General features: G+C 38.9%; 1 protein-coding gene across 2 annotated transcripts in view; it reads left to right on the top strand.

Moving 5' to 3' along the window:
• Window positions 1-27,034, top strand: part of ift122 (intraflagellar transport 122 homolog (Chlamydomonas)) — a 217,225-nt gene extending 190,191 nt beyond the window's left edge. The window contains exons 25-29 of one of the 2 annotated variants that reach the window (XM_059944491.1): window positions 1,258-1,369; window positions 18,242-18,370; window positions 20,193-20,266; window positions 23,991-24,155; window positions 26,605-27,034. In XM_059944491.1, coding sequence (XP_059800474.1) covers window positions 1,258-1,369; window positions 18,242-18,370; window positions 20,193-20,266; window positions 23,991-24,155; window positions 26,605-26,694 — 570 coding nt within the window. In that variant the 3' untranslated portion in view covers window positions 26,695-27,034. Of the gene's footprint in view, window positions 1-1,257; window positions 1,370-18,241; window positions 18,371-20,192; window positions 20,267-23,990; window positions 24,156-26,604 lie in introns of those variants that run through there. The other variant, XR_009506855.1, reaches the window with a different exon arrangement.
• The last annotated feature ends 239 nt before the right edge of the window (window positions 27,035-27,273 follow it).

Raw genomic sequence — 27,273 nt, 5'->3', positions numbered from 1 at the left:
AGATAAACTTCATTTGGTCAGTAAATGATGAATTTGAAATCCTTTGAAGGAAATGTAAAAGATCTGTTGAGCCATAGAAATCCAAATTTAAAACACCAATCAGAAATTATTAGTAGAATACTGAAATTTTAAAAACTGTCTCCAAATGCTTCAACTCTGAACAAATATTAGGTTTTTTTTTACAAGTCCTTTGTCAAAATATCCTTTTGACATGTTCTGCTTTTATAAGAGAACACAGTTTTCTTTATTGGGATAGGCACATTCCTTAGTCTAGTTATGTTAATTCTTAATGGGCAAATGTTCCTTTTGCTGTACATAGTTTGTAATAGGGAAAAAAGGGCTGGAAGCTTATCTTCCCATCTGCCCAAGGTGAGAAATGTCAAAAGCTAAAAGTGGAGCTGTGTGTTTTTTCTTCTTTTCCATTCTTTTCTAGACAGGGCAGAAGGGTTTCCTTTCTTGACCCTTCTAATTTCTGAGGTCTAATTTTTGCATCTTCATGTTCATGTTCTTTTTTTTTTGTTGCTCTTGAAGCAAATGTCCTGGATAAAATCCAAGCTGCCATTGTAAAGGTGGTACAATAAATGTGAATGAGTTCCATGGGGAAAAAAACTGCAGAAGTCTTAGCTATGGGGTGAGGTTGGGTAAATTGGCCTTGCTTTCTTTGGAATGGAGGTGGCCCAGGAGTGACTTGTTAGAGATATTTAAGATTACTAGAGGTATAGATAAGGTAAGTAGCCAATATCATTTTCCAGTTGTCGGTTTATCAAAACCAAGGGCATATGTTTAGGTTGAGATGAAGGAGTTTTAAAGGGGAACTGAAAGGCAAGTTTTTTTCCTATACAAATTGGTTAATATCTGAGACACTCTGGAGTCAGGTGTAATGACAATGTTGAAAAAGCATTTACAGAGACAGTAAAGTAGTAGACAAGGTACAATTCTAATACAGGCAAGTGGGACTAATGTTTGTTTGGAATGAACACGGTGGGTCAGAGGCCTTTTCCTATGCTGGACAACTTTGACTCATGTTCTTATTGACAAACGAATTGAAGATGAAGTAGTGGGTTAGGTAAGCCAAAGAGTTTTTGCTTAAAGTTGTTGTTCATTAATAGTGAGTGGAAATAATTGCCAAATGGGTAATTTGTCTTTTAAGACTTTTGCCCAGCATTAACACTGCTATTTTTATTGTGTTTACTGAAGTTTCTTACATTTTTGTGTTACTTAGATATTTTGTGTAATATCTGCTTTATTTCTGCACAGGACATTGTGCCTATGTGTTATAGATGTTCAACAAACAACCCACTCCTCAACAATCAGGGAAATGTCTGCATCAACTGCAGGCAGCCTTTTGTGTTCTCTGCTTCCTCCTATGGTGAGTTTAAATTTGAGTACTGACTGTGGTCGGCTTAGCTTATATTTAGTGATTTGCAGGTGATGTTCTTTTGTTTGTTGTTCAGATTTAAAAATTTGAACTAAAGCTGTAAATAGAAAATGCTAGAAAAACTCAGGTCAAGCAAGATCTATGGAAAGAGAAAGAGTTAACAGTTTTATTATGTCACAAACCCAAAATATTGATTGTTTCATTTCCACAGATGCTGCCTGAACTGGTGAGACTTATAGCATTTTTTGTTTTTCTTTTGAGATTTCCAACAGCTATGGTTTTTATTTTAAAGTTGTAACTAGGTCCTCTTACTAAGTTGAGTCACAACAGAGGATGTCTACATTAATGAAATCTAGAATGGTGGCAGAAACTGAACACATCAAGCAAAACTTTCAGAAATTGAAGGAAATGCTTAGCGGACCAGAGCTAATTTTCTGGTCAACGATCTGTCATCATAACTATGAAATCTTAGATGTAAGCTTGTTTTCTAATACAGGGAATAGAGGAAAAGGGTGAGAAGAAGTATGGTAGATTACAGAAGAGAATAAATAACAAAATTGATTAGAATAGAAAATAAATGAGGAAGAAAATGAGAAGAGAAGGAAAGAAGATCAGCTTCTACACTTCACACCAGTTTTATATTAAAAATTTAAAACAGCAGAAAATTCTACAAATGCTTTATATAAGACTATTAGAATATAATATGTTAACAAAAGAAACAGGAACAAATATCAGCCTCCTGAAACCCCTCTGCCTATTAAAAAAAAGATCTGTAAGAGAGCTTTTCAACAAAGAAATTCCTCCTCACCTCACCCAAAGCAATGATCCCTAGTTTTAGATACCCACAATAGGAGAAACGCCCTCTCATCTTTTACGCTGTCAGTTCCCCCCCCCCCCCGAATCTATAAACCTTTGCAATAAGATAACCTTTCATATTTTTATAAACTCTACTCTGTATAACTCCTACTGCTCAACCTACATCAATCGCTTCAATCCAAACATATAAATTTGGAGACCAAAAGTGTCTTGGGTACACCATATGTTGTCTCACCAATATCTTTTCAAAGAGCATCAAAATTTCCTTAATTTTGTATTTCCTACCCTTTGCAATATTCCATTGGCCTTCCTAATTAAATGTTGCATACTAATTTTGGGTTTCGCATCCCTCATGTTATTGTACTGCAACTGCCCACTCTCTTAACCCATGATTTCTTTTGCAGGCTCATTGAATCCTCCTTACAACTTGCCAACCCTCTACTTTTTCTACCATCAATAAACTTAGAACAATATACTATGTCTCTTCATGTCATTATAGTTGAGGCCCCAACACTAGTTGCGGACTGGCAATACAAAAGTGACACACTTACCCAAAAAACAAACAAAGGAAAACCTGCAGATGCTGGAAATGCTATTTGGTTAGTTTAATTACTCTCCTTTCCATGCGAATATCTTGTATCCTAAATTCCGTGCCTTCTTACCTTACTTAGTAATGTTTAGTTGAACAAAAAGTAGAGCTGAACCCCATGCACATTAACTTGTAATGATGTAAGCAATCTCGTTCTGAAAGTGCCAGAATTTTGTAGTTGGCAGAGGCCAAGATAATCTTAATAGTGGCAGTATTAGTTTAATCAAATATAACGTGTCTGCATTCTAGAAGTAGTGGTGTGTGTCCAGCATACAGTGCAAATGCAGGGCTGCAGTATTTATTTGGTTTTGTTTGTATATTTTGCCTGCCATCTGCCCAATTAAACAGTTGTTTAGCAAAGTATTCCATATTTAGAAGCTTCACTTTTCCCCTGTCCATTACCTACATCATGTTGCTTACACCTCTATATTCATAAGAGCCTGAAAATCGGTTCCTTGAGATTCTGCTGAATTTTCATTTTTAGTGATGGAACTGAGTGTACTTTGTACCTTTAACAGTTTACTTGATTTTGCAGAAGTTACCTTTATGGCAGAAGAACTTTTGCATGCAGAGTGTGTCTCATTTTCCAAAAGCCTCACTATTCTTTCTCCTCTCCAAGTTTATTCTTCCCATTTTACATTTGCTAAAAACCCATTTAAATGGTGGATGGCATGAATCTAACAATTTTTGCAAAGGCCAGCCCTCCAAACTGGCTGGTGAATTGATCCCCATCTTGGAATACATGCAGTCTCAGAATTCCCAATGGGAGATCCCTGGTAAATAATATATTAAAATATTAATAAGATCACTATTTTAATTTGCAACTTAACTCTTTAAAATAATTGAATAATTTTTCAGTAAAATTTTCCCAGAGCTTCAATGCTGATTCATTATGCAAGCAACACAGACACTTTCATTTCTTCCTCGGGGTAGACAAGTGTAGTGAACATATAATCTTATCTCACACATATTTACTCCCATCACTAAGTAGTTAACAGGATCATCACAGATTATGGTCTCAAATCCAGGTTACACTGACATTAGGTTTTCGCTTTTATGCTTAAACTATTTTTCCCTAACCCCAACATAAAAAAATTTAGTCTTAATGTTATCTGGAATGTCTACTGTATCTCAGGTTACTCATCTACAAGGCAAAATTGAAATAAAGTTCCACTCCAATGTGAGTATATGCTTGACATTTAATTCCAATTTTAGTTCCACATTCCAAGTTAAGGTAACTATTCAAATGGATGTATCTATGTATTTAATCTGAGGTTATTAACCACTACTGTTTTTAAGAAATAGACATTCAAGTAGGGAAGTAACAAATCCAATTTCTTACCATCAATTTTGTTTCCTTCATTTTCTGCAAAGTAAAACATTGATTACATTTAAACTCTCATGGATTACATTTATGATCTTCTGTGTAGAAGAATATTTGAACAATACAAAGGTATTTTCTTTTAATTTAAAATCCTGCTGTCATTGTAATATTCGGTAAAATCAGATGCCTTTGTGCAATTCACTTTGTTTTTTTTATACACGATGGATGAGATGTGAGTATTGGTGGAAGGTAAATCCTGTTAGTTGCCAGGATACCGTTATCTCCTAATAAGATAAGCAGATTGGTATTTTTATAGCAGATTTGCTTGACAATTTGTAAAGCATGAGTTACCAGTGATTGATGTTTATTGTGAATGTTTCAAGCAACTTATTATAACATACATTTTTAAACATACATAAATTGTTGTTTGGAAATAAAAAATATGCTTTATTTGTAATTATATTGCATTATAATGTATGGATTGAAGTCATAGAGCAATACAGCATGAGAATAGGGACTTCAGCTGAATGAGTCCATGCTGACCATGCTCCCCATCCAACTAGCCCCAATTTCCTGTGTTCAGCCTAGATCCCTCTAAGCCCTATCAAAATGCTTCTTAAATTATACTATTGAACATAGAACAGTACACCACAGGAACAGGCCCTTCTAATTAAATTAGTATCAAATAAGACCATAAAATATAGGAGCAGAAGTAGGCCATTCAGCCCATTGAGGAGTCTGCTCTACTATTCAATCATGAGCTGATCCAATTCTTCCAGTCATGCCCACTTCCCTGCTTTCACCCCATACCTTTTGATGTCCTGGCTAATCAAGAACCTATCTATCTCTGCCTTAAGTACACTCAATAGCTTGGCTTCCACAGCCACTCGTAGCAACATGTTCCAAAGATTTACCACCCTCTGACTAAAGTAATTTCTCCGCATCTCAGTTCTAAAAGGACACCCTTCAATCCTGAAATGGCCAACTAAACTTATCTCTTGTGTTATATCCTTCCATTTCCCTCATATTCACAGCCTATCTAAAAATCTCTTAAAATTCCTCATACTCTCTCCACCTCTGACCTCTCCAGGCAGTGCATTCCAGGCAGCCATCATTCTGTGTTTTAAAAAAAGAAAACACTTGCTCCTCAGATCTACTTTGAACTTACCCCCACACATCTTAAATGATTTGTCTTAAACCCTCTGATATTAAACATTTCAACCCTGGAAAAAGGTACCTCTTATAATCTTATAAATCTCTTATCAGGTCTCCCCTCAGCTTCTGCCACTCAAGAGGAAACAACCCAGGTTTACCTAACCTCTCATTTTAGTACATGCCCTCTAATCCAGAAAGCATCCTGATAAATCTCTTCTGCGCTCTCTCCAAAGCCTCGACATACCTCCTATAATGGGGCAGCCAGAACTATATTCAATACTCCAGATGCAGCCTCACTGGAGTTTTATAAAACTGCAACAGAACCTCCTCAATTTTGAACTCAGTGCCTCAACTAATCAGAGCAAGCATTCCATAAGCTGCCTTAACCACATTATCAACCAGTGTAGCCACTTTCAGGGAGCTATGAACTTGGAACCCAAAGATCTACATTGGTCTTGCCCTTAACTATGTACTGTCTCTTTACATTTTCCCTACCAAACTGCAACACCTCACATTTATGTGGGTTAATTTTCATCTTCCATTTCTCCACCCATATCTGCAGCTGATCAATGTTCAGTTGTATTCTTTGCCAGTCTTCTACACTATCCACAACATTTCCAATTTTCATATTATCTGCAATATTACTAACCCACCCATCTCCATTTTCAGCCAGGTCATATACATCACAAACAGCAGAAATGCCAGTACAGATCTGTGGAACACCACAAATCACAGTTTTCGAACTAGAATAAGCCCCTTTAACCACTATCCTTTGTCTCCTATGGGCAAGTCAGTTTTGAATCCAAATCCAAAGGGACTTAGTCAAACACCTGACTTGTGTTTGTTTCAACTCCTTCCTATGGCAGCTCACTCCATGTACCAGCCAACCTCTACATGAAAAATTTGCCTTTCAAGTCCTCCTTAAATCTTTCCCCTCTCATCCTTAATCAATGCCCCTGAGTTTTTGACTCCTTAACCCTGGAGAAAAGACTGCTACCGTCCACCTTATCTTTAAGGTCAAAACACATACTCCTACACCCCAACCTCTCTCAAATAACTCGGGCCTTCTAATCCTGCTAAAATCCTTGTAAATCTTTACTGAAGTCTTTCTAGTTTAACCATGTCTTTTTATAACAGGATGACCAGTACTCCAAGCCTCAAAATAACTTAGAAAAGTGGATTTCAATACAGAAAAATGATAAGTAATGATGCAGTTGTCTGACTGATCAAGGTCTCCATCTAATCTGTGATAACCTTCTTCACCATTAATGACATGTCCTAATTTTTTGTCATCTGCAGAGTTACTGATGAACCCTTATGTAATCGCATCCAAATGATTTAGACCATAAAACATAGGAGCAGAATTAGTCCTTTCAGCCCATCAAGTCTACTCCATCATTCCATCATGACTGATCCTGAATCCAGTACAACCCCATACACCTGCCTTCTTGCCATGACCTTTGGTGCCCTGACCAATCAGAAAACTATCAACTTTCATGTTAAATATACCCTTGGTCTTGGTCTTCATTGCTGTTTGTGGCAGACATACTCTCTGGCTGAAAAAAATTCCTCCTTACCTCTATTCTAAAGCGTTGCCCCTCAATTTTGACGCTGTGCCATCTAGTTCTGAACATCCGAGGAAACATCCTCTCCACATCCACCCTAACCCTTTCAACATTTGGTAGGTTTCAATAAGATCCCCACACATTCTTCTAAATTCCTGTGAGTATAGGTGCAAAGCTGCCAAATGCTGCTCACATATTAACCCCTTAATCCCTGGAATCATCTTTATGAACCTCCTCTAGACTCTCTCCAATGACAACACATCCTTTCTGAGATATGGGGCCCGAACCTGTTGACGATACAAGAGTGGCCTGACCAGTGTCTTATAAAGTTTCAGCATTATCCCCTTGTTTTTATATTCGATTCCCCTTGATATGAATGCCAACATTGCATTTGCCTCATTTACCACAGACTCAACCTGTGAATTAACCTTCTGGGAGTCTTGCATAAGGACTCCTAAGACACTTTGCACCTCTGTTTGAACTTTATCCCCATTTAGATAATAGTCTGCACTTATGTTCTTTTCATCAAAATGCATTATACATTTCCCAACACTAATCCATCTGCCATTTTTTTGCCCAATGCGATTACATTGCTTCCTCAGCACTACCTACCCCTCTGCCTATCTTCGTATCATCTGCAAACTTTGCCACAAAACTATCAATTCCATTTTCCAAATCACTGACAATGTGAAAAGTAGCAGTCCCAATACTGATCCCTGAAGTTCACCACTAGTCAGGCAGCCAACCAGAAAAGACCCCCTTTATTCCCCCAGTCATGCAACATCCCACTCAATTTTGCTGCCTCCTGCCTGTCAGCCATTCCTCTATCCATGCCAGTTTCTTTCCTGTAATGCCATGGGATTTTATCTTCTTAAGCAGCCTCAAGTGTGGCACTTTATCAATGCCTTCTGAAGATCCAAGGAAGTGACATCCATTACCTCTCCTTTGTCCACACTGCTTGTTACTTCTTCAAAGAATTCTTAAAAGATTCATCAGGCAAGATTTCCCTTTACAGAAATCATAGTCTTTGACTTATTTTATCATTAGTCTCCAAGTACCCCAAAACCTTGTCCATAATAAAGGACTCCTGCTTCCTAATGCTCACGGACCTCTGCTAGTGTCTTCCATAGTGAAGACTGATGCAAAGTATTAATATTAAGTCCATCCGCCATTCTTTTGACCCCTATTACTCACCAGCATCATTTTCCAGTGGGCCAATATCAATTCTCACCATCTTCTTTACTCTTTATATAACTGAAAAACTTATAGTATTCTGCTTTGTATTATTGTCTAATTTGTCCTCATATTTCATCTTTTCCTTTCTTACAACTTTTATAGTTGTCTTTTGTTAGATTTTAAAAACTTCCCAGTCATCCAACATCCCACTCACTTTTACTATATTATATGCCCTTTCCTTGACTTTCATGAAGTCCTTAACTTCCCTTGTCAGCCACAGATGCTACCCCTGCTATTTGAGAACAACTTCTGTGGGACATATCCTGCGCCTTGTGAACTATTTCCAGAAACTTCAGCCACCTCTGCTCTTCCACCATCCCTGCCAGTATCCCCCTCCAATCCACTTAGGCAAGCTTCTCCCTCTTGCCTCTGTAATTATTCCATTGCGATACCAATACATGTGATTTATGCTTTTACCTCTCAAATTGCAGTATGAATTTAATCATTTTATGATCACTGCCTCCTTAAGGTTCTTTTACCATAAGTTCCCTAATAAAATCTGGGTTATTACACCACACCCAATCTAAGATGGCCTTTCCCCGAGTAGGCTCAAGTACAAGCTGCTCTCGTAGGCATTCAACAAATAATGATTTACATAAATAATGAATAACAAAAGTCACAACTCTGATCCCTGCACCACTAGTCACTAGTTTTCATTTCAAGAATCAACTTTTAACCTGCCTCCAAATCAATTTTGAATCTGTGTAACTAGCTCTTCCTAGATTCCATGGGCTAACCTTCTAGACCAGCCTTCCCTGCAGGACTTGTTGTTGAAGGCCTTGCTGTAGTCCAGCTAGACACTAGAGCAACATCATCTATCTTTTTGGTTACTTCTTCAAATAACTCTATAAAAGGTTTGTCAAGCATAACTTTCCATACATAAGCTGTATCTCCGTCTGTTCATGTGCTTGTAGATGCTGTCCTTAGAGAATTCCCTTCAGAAGCATCCCCTTACTGATGTCCGGTTGACAGACCTGTAGTTCCCTGATTTGTCTTTGCTCTACTTAAACAACAGAAAAACATTAGCCACTTTCCAGTCTTTGGGAACTTCCCCAGTGCCTAACAAAGAAGCAATTGATTCCACAAGTGTCCACAATTTCTTCTCTAGCCTCCCACAATGTCCAGGGATACAGTTAGTCTGGCCTAGTGAATTTCTCTTTTGCAATGCACTGTAAGGCTACAAATACCTCCTCCCTAGGAATATAACTGTTCTCCAAAATGTCTCCACTTGTTTCCTTTATCTCTTGAGCAACCATGATTTTCTCCTCAGTAAACACAGATGAGCAATATTCATTAAAATCTCACTCACCTCCTCTGGCTCAAAATATAGATGGCCCTGCTTATCTGACTTCTTCTCTCTCTAACCACCTTTTTGTTCTCAGTGAAGCTATTGAATCCCTTGAGATTATCCTTAGCCTTACTAGCTAGAGACACCTCATACCCTCCCTTTACCTCCCTGATTTCCCTGTAAAATGTACTAATCCTTTTATTGCCATCAAGAGATCCACTCATCCACTAACTCCAAAACTCCTTTTCTTGACCAGAGCCTCAATATCTCTCATCAGCCAGGGTTCCCTAAACTTGCTAAGTTTATTCTTCACTTAACAGGAACATGGAGTTCCTGGGCATTTGATATCACACTCTCAAAAGTGTCCCATTTGCTTTTCCTTTCTAACCAACCTCTGCTAGATATGGCCTAATTCCTCCAAGATTAGCTCTGCTCCTGTTTCATATCATATCCTTTTCTGTCTAAAACTAATAGAGTTATGGCAATTAGCATCAAAGTGTTCCCTGACTGCCACTTCAATTACTTGCCCTGCCTTGTTCCCTAAGAGAAGGTCCAGTATTGCACCCTCCTTAGTTAGGGTCCTTTACATATTCACTCCAGAAATTTTCCTGGACACACTTTGCAGATTCCATCCTATACAGGCCCTCAACACTCCAGGTAGCCCAGTCAATACCAGGAAAATTAAAATCTTGCACTAATACAACCTTTTTTTTTTGTAATTTATTTTTCATTGAAGTTCATCATCAAACATTTCCATAAAATGTATTTTAGATATTGTACATATATATCTTAGAGTCATATATGCCCCAAATCTCCACATAATATTAATCTGAAGTATACTCTTATAGAAAAGAGAGGAAAGAAAGAACAAGCGAAAGGAGAAAACTATGTACAAGTAGGGAGTGATCTTTTTTTAACAAATATTCATTGATTTGTGAGAATAAAATCAGGCCTATGAGGGATTATGTAGTTAAACCATTTTTCCCAGTATGAATCAAATTGTTCTGACCTATGATTAACAAATGCTGTTATCTTCTCCTATTTGTAAATATCCATTGTAATTTCCATCCATGCATTTAAGGTTGGGCTCTCCTGTGATAACCATTTCCTAGTACGAGTCTTTTTACCAGCCACCAGCAGTATATTCATTAAATATTTATCTCTTTTCAACCATTCTTAAGGTATATACGATATAGGTAAAAAAAACGGGATGAGGTCCTACAAGGTGAATTTAGGGAGTTAGGAGATAAACTAAAAAGTAGGACCACAAAGGTAATAATCTCCTAAATTACTACCAATGCCATGTGCTAGTCAGAGGAGAAATAGGAGGATATTTCAGATGAATACGTGGCTTGAAAAATGGTGCAAGGGGCAGGGATTCAAATTTCTGGGGCATTGGAACCAGTTCTGGGGGAGGTGGGACCAGTATAAACAGGATGGTCTGCACCTGGGCTGGACTGGAACCAATGTCCTAGGGGGACCATTTGCTACTGCTGTTCAGGAGGCTTTAAACTAATGTGGCAGGGGGAAGGGAACAAGTGCAAAGAGACAGGGGTGTAAAATGAGGGTAGAAGCAAAAAGTAGTAAGGTGAAAAGTAAAAGTGGCAGGCAGGCAAATCCAGGGTAAAAAGCAAAAAGAGCCACTTTTCAACATAATTGTATAAGGGCTAAGAGTGTTGTAAAAACAAGCCTGAAGGCTTTGTGTGTCAATGCAAGGAGCATTCGTAACAAGGTGGATGGATTGAATGTGCAGATAGTTATTAATGAATATGATATAGTTGGGATCACAGAGACATGGCTCCAGGGTGACCAAGGATGGGAGCTCAACATCCAGGGATATTCAATAGTCAGGAGGGATAGACAGGAAAGAAAAGGAGGTGGGGTAACATTGCTGGTTAGAGAGGAGATTAACGCAATAGAAAGAAAGGACATTAGCCTGGAGGATGTGGAATCGATATGGGTAGAGCTGAATAACACTAAGGGGCAGAAAACACTGGTGGGAGTTGTGTACAGGCCACCTAACAGTAGTAGTGAGGTTGGGGATGGCATTAAACAGGAACTTAGAAATGCTTGCAATAAAGGAACAGTAGTTATAATGGGTGACTTCAATCTACATATAGATTGGGTGAACCAAACTGGTAAGGGTGCTGAGGAAGAGGATTTCTTGGAATGTATGCGGGATGGTTTTCTGAACCAACATGTCGAGGAACCAACTAGAGAGCAGGCCATTCTAGATTGGGTATTAAGCAATGAGGAAGGGTTAGTTAGCAATCTTGTTGTGCAAGGCCCCTTGGGTAAGAGTGACAATAATTTGGTGGAATTCTTCATTAAAATGGAGAGTGACATAGTTCATTCAGAAACAAAGGTTCTGAACTTAAAGAAGGGTAACTTTGAAGGTATGAGACATGAATTATCTAAGATAGACCGGCAAATGATACTCAAAGGGTTGATGGTGGATATGCAATGGCAAGCATTTAAAATCGCATGGATGAACTACAACAATTGTTCATCCCAGTTTGGCAAAAGAATAAACCAGGGAAGGTAGTGCACCTGTGGCTGACAAGGAAAATTAGGGATAGTATCAAGTCCAAAGAAGAAACATATAAATTAGCAAACAAAAGCGGCACACCTGAGGACTAGGAGAAATTCAGAGACCAGCAGAGGAGGACAAAGGGCTTAATTAGGAAAGGGAAAAAAGATTATGAGAGAAAGCTGGCAGGGAACATAAAAACTGACTGTAAAAGCTTTTGTAGATACGTGAAAAGAAGATTGGTCAAGACAAATGTAGGTCCTTTACAGTCAGAAACAGGTGAATTGATCATAGGGAACAAAGACATGGCAGACCAATTGAATAACTACTTTGGTTCTATCTTCACTAAGGAGGACATAAATAATCTTCCGGAAATAGTAAGGGACCGAGGGTCTAGTGAGATGGAGGAACTGAGGAAAATACATGTTCGTAGGGAAGTGGTGTTGGGTAAATTGAAGGGATTAAAGGCAGATACATCCCCAGGGTCAGATGGTCTGCATCCCAGAGTGCTTAAGGAAGTAGCCCAGGAAATAGTGGATGCATTAGTGATAATTTTTCAAAACTCCTTAGATTCTGGATTAGTTCCTGAGGATTGGAGGGTGGCTAATGTAACCCCACTTTTCTAAAAAGGAGGGAGAGAGAAACCTGGGAATTATAGACCGGTTAGTCTGACATCGGTGGTGGGGAAAATGCTAGAGTTGGTTATCAAAGATGTGATAACAGCTCATTTGGAAAGAGGTGAAATCATCAGACAAAGTCAGCATGGATTTGTGAAAGGAAAATCATATCTGACGAAACTTATAGAATTTTTTGAAGATGTAACTAGTAGAGTGGATAGGGGAGAGTCAGTGGATGTGGTATATTTAGATTTTCAAAAGGCTTTTGACAAGGTCCCACACAGGAGATTAATGTGCAAACTTAAAGCACATGGTATTGGGGGCGTGGTATTGATATAGATGGAGAATTGGTTAGCAGACAGGAAGCAAAGAGTGGGAGTAAATGGGACCTTTTCAGAATGGCAGGCAGTGACTAGTGGGGTACCACAAGGCTCAGTGCTGGGATCCCAGTTGTTTACAATATATATTAATGATTTAGACGAGGGAATTAAATGCAGCATCTCCAAATTTGCGGATGACATGAAGCTGGGCGGCGGTGTTAGCTGTGAGAAGGATGTCAGAGGATGCAGGGTGACTTAGATAGGTTAAGTAAGTGGGCAAATTCATGGCAGATGCAATTTAATGTGGATAAATGTGAGGTTATCCACTTTGGTTGCAAGAACAGGGAAACAGATTATTATCTGAACGATGGCCGATTAGGAAAAGGGGATATGCAATGAGACCTGGGTGTCATTGTACACCAGTCATTGAAGGTGGGCATGCAGGTACAGCAGGCAGTGAAAAAGGCAAATGGTATGTTGGCATTCATAGCAAAAGGATTTGAGTACAGGAGCAGGGAGGTTCTATTGCAGTTGTACAAGGCCTTGGTGAGACCACACCTAGAATATTGTGTGCAGTTTTGGTCCCCTAATCTGAGGAAAGACATTCTTGCCATAGAGGGAGTACAGAGAAGGTTCACCAGATTGATTCCTGGGATGGCAGGACTTTCATATGGATTGACTAGGCTTATACTCACTGGAATTTAGAAGATTGAGGGGGGATCTTATTGAAACGTTTAAAATTCTAAAGGGATTGGACAGGCTAGATGCAGCAAGATTGTTTCTGATGTTGGGGAAGTCCAGAACAAGGGGTCACAGTTTAAGGATAAAGGGGAAGCCTTTTAGGACCGAGATGAGGAAAAACTTCTTCACACAGAGAGTGGTGAATCTGTGAATTCTGCCACAGGAAACAGTTGAGGCCAGTTCATTGGCTATATTTAAGAGGAAGTTAGATATGGCCCTTGTGGCTAAAGCGATCAGGGGGTATGGAGAGAAAGCAGGTACAGGGTTCTGAGTTGGATGATCAGCCATGATCATACTGAATGGCGGTGCAGGCTCAAAGGGCCGAATGGCCTACTCCACCTATTTTCTGTGTTTCTATATACCCAAAATATATGGTCTTACTTTCCAAGGGTATTTAACATTTAAAGATGTCTTGTAGGGCATTGTGTATCCCACTCCAATAGTCTTTAATAATGGGGCATTCCCAGAAAATATGATAATGGTTTGCATTTTGATTTCCACAATTTCTCCAGCAAACAGGGAGGTTACTATCATAATGGGATTTCTGAGAGGGTGTAATAAAATATCTTATCAAGTTTTTCCATCCAAACTCCCTCCATTTCTGTGAACTAGTACACTTCCATTGATACCTCAATATTATTGTCCATTCTTCCTCAGACAAACCCTTATACATTCTTGAAATGATTCTACTACCGCTATCTGAATTATATGCTTTTCTAAATAGCTCTATCAAACATATTCTTGTCTTGGTTACATTTTTAACCATCCTATTAACATATTGTTGCATCTCTAAATACCGATAAAAGTCTTGTTTTTCTAATAAGTGTTTCTCTTTAAGCATTTCAAAACTGAAGTGTTCCTTCTTTCATTATATTGCAAAGAAGTGTTATTCCTTTAGCTGTCCAGTCCTTAAATCTAGCACCCAGTTTATTTGGCATAAAATCCGAGTCATATGCACACCATTTAAGAATTGCAATATCTCCCACTAGTTTATATTCTTTTATAATAGTTTTCCATATTTTAGGAGTCCATTTCACCCATGGGTTATCAGTAGTATTTATGTACCTTTGTAGATTGCTGTCAGCCAAAATTGCCTGTATGGGGATGGGAAGTATACCCCTCCTCAATGTTTTTCCATTAAGCGTCATATGATGGGTTGCACCAACATATCACAGCTCTCAGGTGAGGCAACACTTCACTTGTGAGTCTGTTGGGGTCATCTATTGCATCCGGTGCTCCCGGTGCGGCCTACTCTACATCTCTGAGACGCGACACAGATTCGGGGACCGCCTCGTCGAGCACCTGCCACAACAGACAGGATCTCCCAGGTGCCACTAACTTCAAATCTCCTTCACATTCCCATTCAGATATGTCCATACATGGGCTCCTCTACTGCCCTGATGAGGCCAAACTTCGGTTGGAGGAACAACACCTCATATACTGTCTGGGTAGTCTCTAGATCCTTGGTATGAACATCGAATTCTCCAACTTCCAGTAATTCCCTCCCTCTTCCTTCCTCCATCCCACTTTCACTCTGCCTTCTCTTCTAGCTGCCTCTCTCATGATTCTTCCTTCTTCCAGTACCCATAGTGCTTTCCCCTTAGATTCCTTCTTCACCTCTCCGGCCTATCCCCTCCCTGCTTTCCCTTCCCCACCCCTTGATCTTTCCTCTGATTGGTTTTTCACCTGGCACATTCCACCCTCCCCCCCACTTTCTTTATAGGGCTCCTGCCCCTTCCTTCTTTAGTCTTGACGAAGGGTCTTGGCCCGAAACATTGATTGCTCATTTCAACAGATGCTGCCCGACCTGCTGAGTTCATCCAGCTTTTTTGTACATCTTGATTTGACCACAGCATCTGCAGTGTACTTTGTGTTTAATATCACAGCTCTCAACTGTGCTGCAAAATAATAATCTCTAAGAGAAGGTAGGCCCCATCCCCCCTTTTCCTTGGCTAATTGCAAAGTTTTGAGACAAACTCTAGGCCTTTTACCTTGTCAAATATATCTCAATAACATTTTGTTCCATTCATTGAATTGATTTTGATTAATTTCTATTGGTAGGGTCTGAATGAGATATAATAGTCTGAGCAATATATTCATTTTAATAGATTCAATCCTTGAACTGAGACTAAAAAAAGGATATGGGTTCCATCTTGTTATATCTTCCTTAGTTTTTTTATATATAGGCTGATAATTGCACTCTGATAATTTTTCCAAATTTTTTGGCATAATGATGCCCAAATATTTGAAAGACTTTGTTTGCCATGCCCAGGGATATCTACTTTCAATTTCTCTTGGTGGGCTATAGTAATATGAAAGTAATTGGGTTTTATCTATGTTGATCTTGTATCCTGATAATTGGCCATATTGTTCAAAGGATTGTATCAATTTAGGTAAAGAGTATGTTGGTTGCCCTAGATAGATCAAAATGTCATCCGCATAACAAGCCAATTTATGCTCTGTCCCTTTAATAGTAATTCCCCTGGTATCTTCATTTTGTCTGATGTATTGAGCTAATGGTTCCAGATGTAATGCGAAGAGTAGCGGTGACCATGCACAACCCTGTCTCGTGCCCCTTCCTAGGGTAAAACTATTTGATAAGTATCCATTGATTTTAATCCGAGCAGTCGGATTGTCAGATAGTGCCTGTATAGTTTTAATAATTGTGTCATGGAAACCAAATCTATGTAAAACTCTGTAAAGAAAATTCCAATTAACTGAATCAAATGCTTTTTTCAGTGTCCACGCTTATCACTATTGCTTCTATTTTATTATTTTGTATATGATCCATAATGTGAGTGTCCTTCGTATATTGTCTTGTGTCTAGCGTTGTCGTATAAAACCTGTCTGATCGTTATGTTTCAGTATGGATAGAAACTCTTCTAATCATTTGGCCATGATGGAGTTAAATAATCTATGATCTACATTAAGAACGGATATTGGTCTAAATGACCCACATTCCATTTTATCCTTGCCTTCTTTTGGTATAGCTGAGATTATCGCTTCCTTCCAACTGGGTGGCATTTGTGCCTTTTTAGAGCCCAGTTCATTGTGGAGAGTAAGACAGGAGTTACCTCATTTTTAAATTCTTTGTACCACTCTGCTGTATACCCATCTGATCCTGGTGACTTGCTTAATTTAAGCCTACTAATTGCAGTTTTTAGTTCAGCTTCAATTATGTCAGTAGTCATCGTTCTATTTTGTTCTTCGCTTAAAGTGGGTAACTCTAGAGAATTCAGAAAGGTGTCAATTTGGGTTATGCTTCCCCCTGGTACTTTGGAATATAGAGTTTTGTAAAACACTTCAAAAGCTTCTTGAATTTCACTTAGCTTAATTTTTATCATTTTCGTTCTTGGATCCCTAATTCTATGAATTGTATTTTCTGCTATCTTTTTTTTCAGTTTCCACGCCAGTATTTTCATAGAGTTTGATCCACTTTCATAATGTCTGTTTCAGAAACATTAAATTTTTCTTGATTTCTTACATAGCCAAACTATTAATTTCATTCCTAATTTTTAAAATTTCCTCTAATGTATTCTGTGCCAAATTCAGTTTGTGTTTTTTTTTTCTAGTTCCTTCAGCCTATTTATACACTTACTGTGTAAGACTGAGTATTGACGGCACATATCTGTCAATGTATACCATTTAAGACCATAAGACGTAGGAGCAGAATTAGGCCACTCAGCCTATTGAGTCTGCTCAGCCATTCCGTCATGGCTATTTATTATCTCTCAAACACCTTCTCCTGCTTTCTTCCTGTAACCTTTGACATCCTTACTAATCAAGAACCTATCAACCTCTGCTTTAAACATACCCAATGACTTGACTTCCACAGCTGTCTAGCAATGAATTCCACAGATTCACCACTGTCTGGCTAAAGAAGTTCTTCCTCATCTCTGTTCTCAAAGGATGTACCAATATTCTGAGGCTGTGCCATCTGGTCCTAGACTCCCCCACCACTGGAATCATCCTCCACGTCCATTCCAACCCCCCCCTCCCCCCATTCTTCTAAACTGCAGCAAGTACAGGCCCTGAGCCACTAAATGCTCTTCTTACATCAACCCTTTCATTCCTGGGATTGTTTTTATGAACCTCCTCTAGACCTTATTCCAGATGAGGGGCACAAAACATCAAGTGCAATCTGACCAATGCTTATAACTTTGTATAGTACACGTGGGAATGGGTTTGATGATGCTTAATACTTGGGTACAGAATGGTGAACACAAGCATTAATGTTATGCTATGATTGACCTAAATGCATAATGCAGTGGGTCTGTCACTGTCTAACACATGGGTATGGTGGTGTGTGCAGGCTTATCACGATACACAAAAAAAATACAACATTGGGACCACTTAATGCATCAGGATTGTATGCAAAAAGGGACATAACATACTGAATTAGAATGGTGAAATCTAAAATGGAGACTAATGATAGAACAAAATACCTTATCCTTAAACTTCATGATTCCAAAAATCTGTAATTATCAAAATATTCAGATATTACAGGACTCTGCAAAATACCGTATGTAATAAGTAAATAATATTTCACTGACAGTGTTTACTGACTTACTTAAAAGGTTATTTTTCAACTTTTAAGTTCAGAACCCTGGCAGTTTTGATCAGCTGTGCTATGTTCCCCATTTCCATTAGTTGTTCGCCTCATAACTTGTGTGTGCTTACAGAGGTACTGCCACTTGTCCAGTTCTTTTTGGAAGACGGGATTACAGATGAGGAAGCAGTTGCGCTGATTGATCGCGAAGTGCCCAGTAGAGAACTGAGAAAAGACTCCTGGCAAGAAAAGAGTATTGGCGGTATCTATTTTGTACTATCATTCCATATCATCTGAACAGCATTTTTTTGCGCTGATAATTAGCATGGCAAGGTTATGTGACATGGAGGGAGAAGCTAGCCACTGGCCAATGCTAGAATTGCAATCAACGTAATCATGAGACCCAAAGAAAACTGGGAACTCAGTGGAAAAGAATAATTAGGCAATAATTATTTGACTAGCCTGTAGGTTAATTTCTATATTTACAAAATATTGAACACTGGTGCTGCTAACATGGAAAATCATTAACAGCTGTAAATCTAACTTCTGTAGACAACTCATAATGCCTAAAAAGTAACTAATTAATGCTCTTGATTATTGAGTGCATCATCAACCCAAAGAAATAAGATAAAAGAAATCATGGCCATTAAAATTGAACAAGGCATTGGTGAGACCAAGTTTGGAGTATTGTGTACAGTTCTGGTCACCGAATTATAGGGAAGATGTCAACAAATTAGAGAGAGTACAGAGGAGATTTACTACCTAGGTCTCAGCACCTAAGTTACAGAGAAAGGTTGAACAAATTAGGTCTTTATTCTTTGGAGCGTAAAAGGTTGAGGGGGGACTTGATAGAGGTATTTAAAATTATGAAGGGGTTAGATAGAGTTGATGTGGATAGGCTTTTTCCATTGAGAGTAGGGGAGATTTAAACAAGAGGACATGAGTTGAGAGTTAAGGGGCAAAAGTTTAGGGGTAACATGAGGGGGAACTTCTTTACTCAGAGAGTGGTAGCTGTGTGGAACAAGCTTCCAGTAGAAGTGGTAGAGGCAGGTTTGATATCGTCGTTTAAAGTAAAATTGGATAGGTATATGGACAGGAAAGGAATGGAGGGTTATAGGCTGAGTGCAGGTAGGTGGGACTAGGTGAGAGTAAGCGTTCGGCACGGACTAGAAGGGCCGAGATGGCCTGTTTCCGTGCTGTAATTGTTATATGGTTATAAATCTGTGAAAGATTTTGAAATACAATAGCATTTGTTAGCATTTTAAAAGTGTATATCTATAGCTTTGTTAGCATTGTCATGGAAAGACGGCTGGGTTGTCTGCAACTCATTTGACTTGCATCATCATCAAGGCTCACAAGAGACTCTTGCATCGAAATGCAGAAAATTTAAAATTTTAGCCACAACCAGACTTAATTATGAATTGTGAGTGGGCACAGTCAGTTATAATGTGCAGTATTAACTGAGTGTGGGGTCTATCTTTGAATCATAAGGTTGTAGCTTCACGCCCCACTCCGTAACTGGAGATGTAACGGCCCAGTCTTCTCTGAACTACCTTGCTATCCATGCTCAGCAATTTCCTGGCCACAAAACCAGGTTACATGGAATGGTAGACATGCTCCAAGAGGATTGCTGAAGCCCAGTGAAGAGCATGACACAGGGTCATGGAGGAAGACTTGCCCATAGAATTGCTTTGGAGCCAGTTAAGGCCTGCTCATGGCTATTATAACTGCCAGGGACAGATTCTTTGAGAATGTCTCTATCACTTGGGTGGAAAACAAACTATAAACTTTAACATTAATTATTGAAAATAAAACATTTAAAATTAAAAATGTCATCTGTGATTCCTTCATATACACAGGGGATCTGACACTCAGCACAGTTACGGCAGCTCTGTATGAATTGTCAGATCTTCTAAGAAAGCATTCAGGTCAATCTAGGATACTTTAGTAGTGAGATCCTATTGCACTCAAAGGTGTTATCTTCCAAGTGAAGTTTTAAGCCGTCTGTGGATGCTGAGATGGTGCTTACTGTTAAAATCTTGAATTTTCCAATGTGCTTTGAATTATCTCTTTTCTCTTCCTAGACTCTCAAACTCTACAACTTGATGATACAGCCAAGACTGAGGCAGACCCATTTACTGCAAAGCTAAGTTTTGAGGTAACTAGTTATGAAAGAAATTCAGTTCACCATAAAAATTGTTTTATCTGATTTCACAATAGAGAAAGAGGCTCTAGAGACATAAGAGACTACAGGTACTGGAATCTGGGACAACAAATAATCAGCAAACATATAAAGTGCAGACTAGGTACACGACTCCTGCATTCTGGTTCCAGCTGCATACTATTTCAGTTCCCCTTTCTATTCCTATACCTACATATATCCTTGATCTTCTCCCATGTCAGGGTGACATCCAGTGCAACCAAAAGAATAACACTTCATAGTCCTGATGAAGGATCTTGGCCCAAAACATCTACTGTTTATTCCTCTCCATAGAAGCTGTCTGACCTACTGAGTTTCTCTAACATTTGTGTATGTTGCTCCAGATTTCCAGAATCTGCAGAATCTCTTGTGTTTCTGAATTTTCCAATGTCAGGTAACCTTGTTTTCTAGCCCCCACCACCTCCCACACCAGTGTCAGGCTTAGAAACATAGAAAACTTACTGCACAATACAGGCCGTTTGGCCCACAAAGTTGTGCCAAACATGTCCCTCCCTCAGAAATTACTAGGCTTACCTATAGCCCTCTATTTTACTAAGCTCCATGTACCTATCTAAAAGCCTTTTAAGAGACCCACTCATACCCGCCTCCACAACCATTGCCGGCAGCCCATTCCACACACTCACCATACTCTGTGTAAAAAAACTTACTCCTGATATCTCCTCTGTACTTACTCACCAGCACCTTAAACCTGTGTCCTTTTGTGGCAACCATTTTAGCCCTGGGAAAAAGCCTCTGACTAGCCACAAGATCAACGCCTCTCATCATCTTATACACCTATATCAGGTTACCTCTCATCCTCCTTCACTCCAAGAAGAAAAGGCAGAGTTCATTCAACCTATTCACATAAGGCATTCTCCCCAATCCAAGCAACATCCTTGTAAATCTCCTCTGCACCCTTTCTATGGCTTCCACATACTTCCACATCCTTCCTGTATTGAGGCAACCAGAACTGAGACAGTACTTCAAGTGGGGTCTGACCAGGGTTCTATACAGCTGCAATATTACCTCTCAGCTCCTAAATTCAATTCCACAATTGATGAAGGCCTATTCACTGTGTGCCTTCTTAACTACAGAGTCAACCTGCGCAGCTGCTTTGAGTGTCCTATGGACTTGGACCCCAAGATCCCTCTGATCCTCCACACTGCCAAGAGTCTTACCGTTAATACTATATTCTGCCAAGATATTTGACCTACCAAAATGAGCCACTTCATACTTATCTGGGTTGAACTCTATTTACCACTTCTGAGCCCAGTTTTGCATCCTTTCAATGTCCCGTTGTAACCTCTGACTTGATCACCTAATTATTAACGTCTAACAAGTTCTCCACCACATTTCTCAGGTTGACCAATTTGTAGTTTTGTGGCTTGTTGCTACCCTTTCAAAACAACATTAGCCACCTTCTATTCTTCAGTAATTTGGCATGACTAGTGATGATACAAATACTGTATCTCTGCAATGGTCTCCACAAATTCTCTAGCCTCCCACAAATTCCAAGGATGCAGTCAGTCAGGCCCTGGTGGTTTTTCCACCTTAATGTGCTGTGAGGCTGCAAATACTTCCTTCCTGGTATTATAAATGTTCTTGAAATCTTGTTTCCCTTATCCCTCAAGCAACCATGATTTTCTCCTTAGTAAATATCAACGAGAATACAAAAAGCATTGGATCCTTTTTCACCAAGGAGAAATATTTGTTAAATATCCCACTCATTTCTTGTGGCTGAAGACATAGGCAGCCCTGCTGATCTCTTAGAGGACTTACTCTCTCCTAATAATCTCTTACTCTTAATACATCTATAGAACCTATTGGGATTTTCCTTAACCTTACCTCCCACATTAGCTTGTTTCCGAACTCCTCAATCCTAATGCATACTTCCTCCTTTTTCCTGACCAGAATCTCAAAATCTTTCATTAGCCAGAGTTCCCTAAACTTTTCAGGTTTACCCTTCACCTTAGCAGGAATATGCTGCCCCTGTACTATTGATATCACCCCCTTAAAAGCCATTTATTCCTTTCCCTTCATACTGACATACCCAATTGACCTTTGCTAGATTCTGTCTATTCGCCCAAAACTAGCCTTGCTCTAGTTTCGTAACCTAATCTGTGGACTTGTTCTATCCTTTTCCATCTATGTCTTAAAAATTAGTAGAATTATGGCTACCTTAGCCAGTGTTCCCTGACTCTCATAATCTCAAGAAGGAGGTCCAATATTATACCTTCCCAAGTAGGGTCTTCAAAATATTTACTTAGAAGTCTTTCCTAGACACATTTCACAAATTCCACCCAGTCCAGTCCTTTAAGACTCTGGTTCGCCCAATCAATATTGGTGAAATTAAAATCTCCCACTAACACGACCCTATTATTCCTACAACTACGAGCACCTTCTCTACATACCTATTTCTCAAGTTCATTAGAGTGACCCTTCCCTTCTTGTTTCTATGTACTGTCCATATAGCTTCACTGGACCTTACCAGTTAACGTTAATATCTTAGTGTTAGCAAAATAATGGAATGAATGATTAGCTCACAGTCATAAGAAAATTCTGACAGCCAACAGGATTCCAGCTCAATAAATGCTCATTATGTGAAAATATTTCCACATGTAAATGTTATATTTGATTTGTCATTTCAGTAAACAAAAAAAATGTGTTCACACTGAACTGAAAGAAAATAAAGCAGGGTCTGCATTTCTCCATCTGACTTTGTGTCATGAAACTACCTCGAGAAGTATTACAAACCAAATTCTCATTGGAGTTTCATGAATATGCTGTTGCACTCATGCAAGATTAGGGAAAAACTGGTTCTGAGGGCAGTTTTCCTGTTCTATAGACAATAGGTGCAGAAGTAGACCATTCGGCCCTTCGAGCCTGCACCGCCATTTTGAGATCATGGCTGATCATCTACTATCAATACCCGGTTCCTGCTTTGTCCCCATATCCCTTGATTCCCCTATCCATAAGATACCTATCTAGCTCCTTCTTGAAAGCGTCCAGAGAACTGGCCTCCACTACCTTCCGAGGCAATGCATTCCAGACCCCCACAACTCTCTGGGAGAGGAAGTTTTTCCTCAGCTCTGTCCTAAATGACCTACCCCTTATTCTCAAACCATGCTCTCTGGTACTGGACTCTCCCAGCATCTGGAACATATTTCCTGCCTCTATCTTGTCCAATCCCGTAATAATCTTATATGTTTCAATAGGTAGGATGTACAGACTCAAGAAAAAGAACGTCCAATTTACTTTTATTAATAATCTCAGTTAATGGACAATGCACATTGATGTTTTGGGATCTTGCATTCACCTGTTGGAATTAAATGTAATTTCCATTTTAATAAAAAATAGAGAATTTGCAGATAAGTGAGATTGCAATATTTTTAATAATGGAAAAATGTTTAGTTATTTACACCTTTGCCAGGATATGCTTATTCCTTGGGAAGTGATTTTAAGGTAGTGTTAAATTCTTATTTTCCTTCCTTTGACACAAGGTCAGAATGCTGCACTTGGGCAGGATACACTGGAAATTTCCTGATCATTTCATGGGGTTTCCAGTGACCTGTTCATCATGAAAGGTGCGCTTCATCTGGGACTTGCAGGAATATTCATCTTATTGGATAAACAATGACCATGATCTCATTGGTGTTCTCTCCCTGCATTACTTTTGTGGCAGCATGGAAGCTCAGACTTTGTCCCTGTGGTTGTGAATAGAGAAGTACTACAGTCAATGAGCAAGAGGGATGTTTTGATTAAACGCTGGCCAAAACCATTAAGATGGCACTACTATCGGTCTCTGTTACCTGATGTCTCCATCACAATGTGCCCCATGTGTTTCCAGGTAGGACTGCATCTTTACTTAGATTCCTACTGTCTCAACATAAGTGTTTATATTCTTGTTTTTCATCATTCCACCCCACTCCACCTGCCCGAATATTCCTCTCTTATGTTTTCCACTCATCATGCTCATTCTTTTTTTTTACCCTATTTAAGTTTCTCTTGACATCTTTATTACAAATTCATGCCCATTGGTACATTCTCCTCATTTTCATTTTTTTTTTTTGAGTTACTCATCTTTTCCAATGTCCTCTCACTCCTATGATTCCCATCTACCAACTGCCTGTGTCTCCAATCATTCGCATTCTCTGATCCTTCCAATTCTGCAATCTTCTATCCATCCTTCGAAGCAAAATCTTTTTTAAGTATCAATTTAAGCAAGTATCAATCTAATGCCCTACCCAGTTTTGCATCCTTTCAAACATATTGATTTGGCTTTCACATTCCTCAGAAGACAATTCCTCAGAGAGGACAATATCTGATGCACAAATGATGTAGCCATTCATTTGCAGATATTTAACTGGAAGCTCATAGTTGGAAGGTTTGTATACTCAAATGTGTTAGCTTCACAGTATTAATTGTGGGTATCTAGGATTCTAGGATGTCTGTCTCCAGAAGCTTTTAGATACTTTATAACATAAGTGATCTGATAAAATATCATGTGTGAAGTCCCTCAAGTGGCAAAAAGAAACAGTATAATGTAAGAGACTAGTACAGGCCTATTAGGAATAGCCCAGGAACATTAAGAATGACAGAAACACGGTGTGAAATAGAATCCATTCCTCTACATTCAATTTATGCAAAGGATGACTGGTTATGGCTCATGAGTAAGTCTCTTTTAGCTTATAGGAATTGTACCTGTGTTTGCAAATCCATAAGACATAGGAGCAGAAATAGGCCATTTGGCCCATTGAGTCTGCTCTGCCATTCAATCATGGCAGATCCTTTTATCCCCTCCTCACTCACTCTCACTGGCCTTCTCCCAGTAACCTTTGATGCCACATCCAATCAAAAAACTATCAAGCTCTGCCTTAAATACACCAATGATCTGGCCTCTACAGCTGCCTGTGGTAACAAATTCCACAAATCCACCACTTTCTGGCTAAATAAATCTCTCTGCATCTCTCTTTTAAATGACACCCCTCTATCATGACCTTTGTGATTTAGAAATGGCTTGTAATTTAGAAGTCTTTTATAAGATAGAGATCCTCTGTGAGTTTTAAATACGTTTAAGAATGTGGTTTGGTTTTATATGTATATCACTGAAAATAAATTAACTGTGTTTAAATTACTGTGTTATATGATAGTATATCCATTTTGATTGGGAGGGAAGACCCACCATTCAAATAGTGGATATTGGCAGCTAAACTCACAGTGGAGGATGAACAGGGAAGTGAACTAATGTTTGAAGATTAGGTGGTTACAATATAGTCTTTCTTTAGTGAAAATATACATAGCTATTTATATCAGATAGGGCTTAAGGTCTCTCTTTGAGTTTAGAACTTTGCATTCAGCAATCCCAATAGTATTGCAATACCCTCTCCACCTTCATTTCCAACAAGCCCACTGACTACCACTGATGTTCAAACTTTATTGTTGGTTGCTTATGTTCCTTTATGGTTTCTCTTTTTTTTAAACCCAAGTTTTCCCTGCCCTGCCTCTTTGACCCCCTACCGCCAGACAGAAAGAATCATAGCATTAGGACAAAAACTGTTAGGAAGTTGTTTCTGCCCCCAAGTCATAAGACTACTGAACTCCATGCCTCCACCCAGGTCTCAATATGTAGAGCACCAGAAGCATTATACTGTTTATTTTTTCATTTGTATTGTAAATGCAGCTTATTATTTATTAATTTACTAGTGGTAATATTGCTTTGTGTTGCATATGTGTGTGAGTTAAATGTACTGTGTCGTGCACCTTGGTCCAGAGCAATGTTGTTTCGTTTGACAGTATACATGTGTGATGGTTGAATGACAACTGAATTTGAACTTGAACTCTTGCCCAAACTTGTTTCTTTCTCTTTAGGCATTTTTTATTTCTATCCAAGTTTACCTTGTCCATGAGACCAATATCTTGTCTTTACTCTTACCAAAGAATTGACCTGAACTTCCCTGTACTTTGTTCTCCTGTTCAGTGGTACCACCATTGCTTTTTTGCTCTATATACCTTTAATGTATTTTCTGGAAAAAGGCAACCAAAACAGAATATAGCTTTGTTACCTAATCAATGTGTTGTACATAGTATGCCTTGTGTTGGACTTTATTTCTCATATTTATAAATTGTTAATCTCATTATTTTTATCATGTTAAATTTGTAACTCAGGGATTTGTCCTTGAGCTTGTCTGTTCATTTACACCTTTAATCATATCTGGAGTATCTTTGTATTTATGTTTGCATGCTCCGATTATTGTTGACAGACACCTTTCCTACTGTTACTTTCTGCTTATTAACAGATGTTCCACACTGAGGACTACGAATTGCTTGTTCTCCAGCACAATTGCTGCCCATACTGTCGCCGACCGATAGATGAACCTAATCCATAATGAACAGAGCTGATGACCAACTGTTGTCAATACTGATACCAGCAGTAATTTAACAAGACAGCTGAAGATTAAGAAGGATGCTTCCATTCCAATATAATGGGAATCTGGGTGCAGAGAACTTTGCAGCAGTTTGAACATTATTTCAGACAATTTTTGTATCCTTGAGCTGCAGAGAAAGACCACAGATGTAGCAACTCTTGTATGAAATGTAGGGCAGCATCTGTAATTTCTGAAGGAGGAATTTGGACATCACTAAAAAAAAACCCTCAAATCACCTGAAATTTGACAGTTGTATTGCGTATTTATAAAATATGACCAATAAAGATTGTATTTTATATGATGCAACTGAATGTTAACTAAAAACTCTCAAAAGATATTTGTATGGTATGACCATTTCTAACAAAAGCACTTCCTCCTGGGACATTTTGCTCATCATATTTAAATACTAGAGGAAATGCATTTAAGGGGAGGGGGGAATGTTTAAAGGAGATGTGCAAGTTAAGGTAGACACCTGGAACAGGCTGATTCAGATAATGGAAATATTGTAGATAAAAAGTGATATTTAAGAGGCTTTTAGGT

This window comes from Hypanus sabinus, chromosome 19 (genome assembly GCF_030144855.1).
Source record: "Hypanus sabinus isolate sHypSab1 chromosome 19, sHypSab1.hap1, whole genome shotgun sequence".
Classification (NCBI taxonomy): Eukaryota; Metazoa; Chordata; class Chondrichthyes; order Myliobatiformes; family Dasyatidae; genus Hypanus; species Hypanus sabinus.
This window is presented reverse-complemented; position numbering and strand designations above follow the sequence as displayed.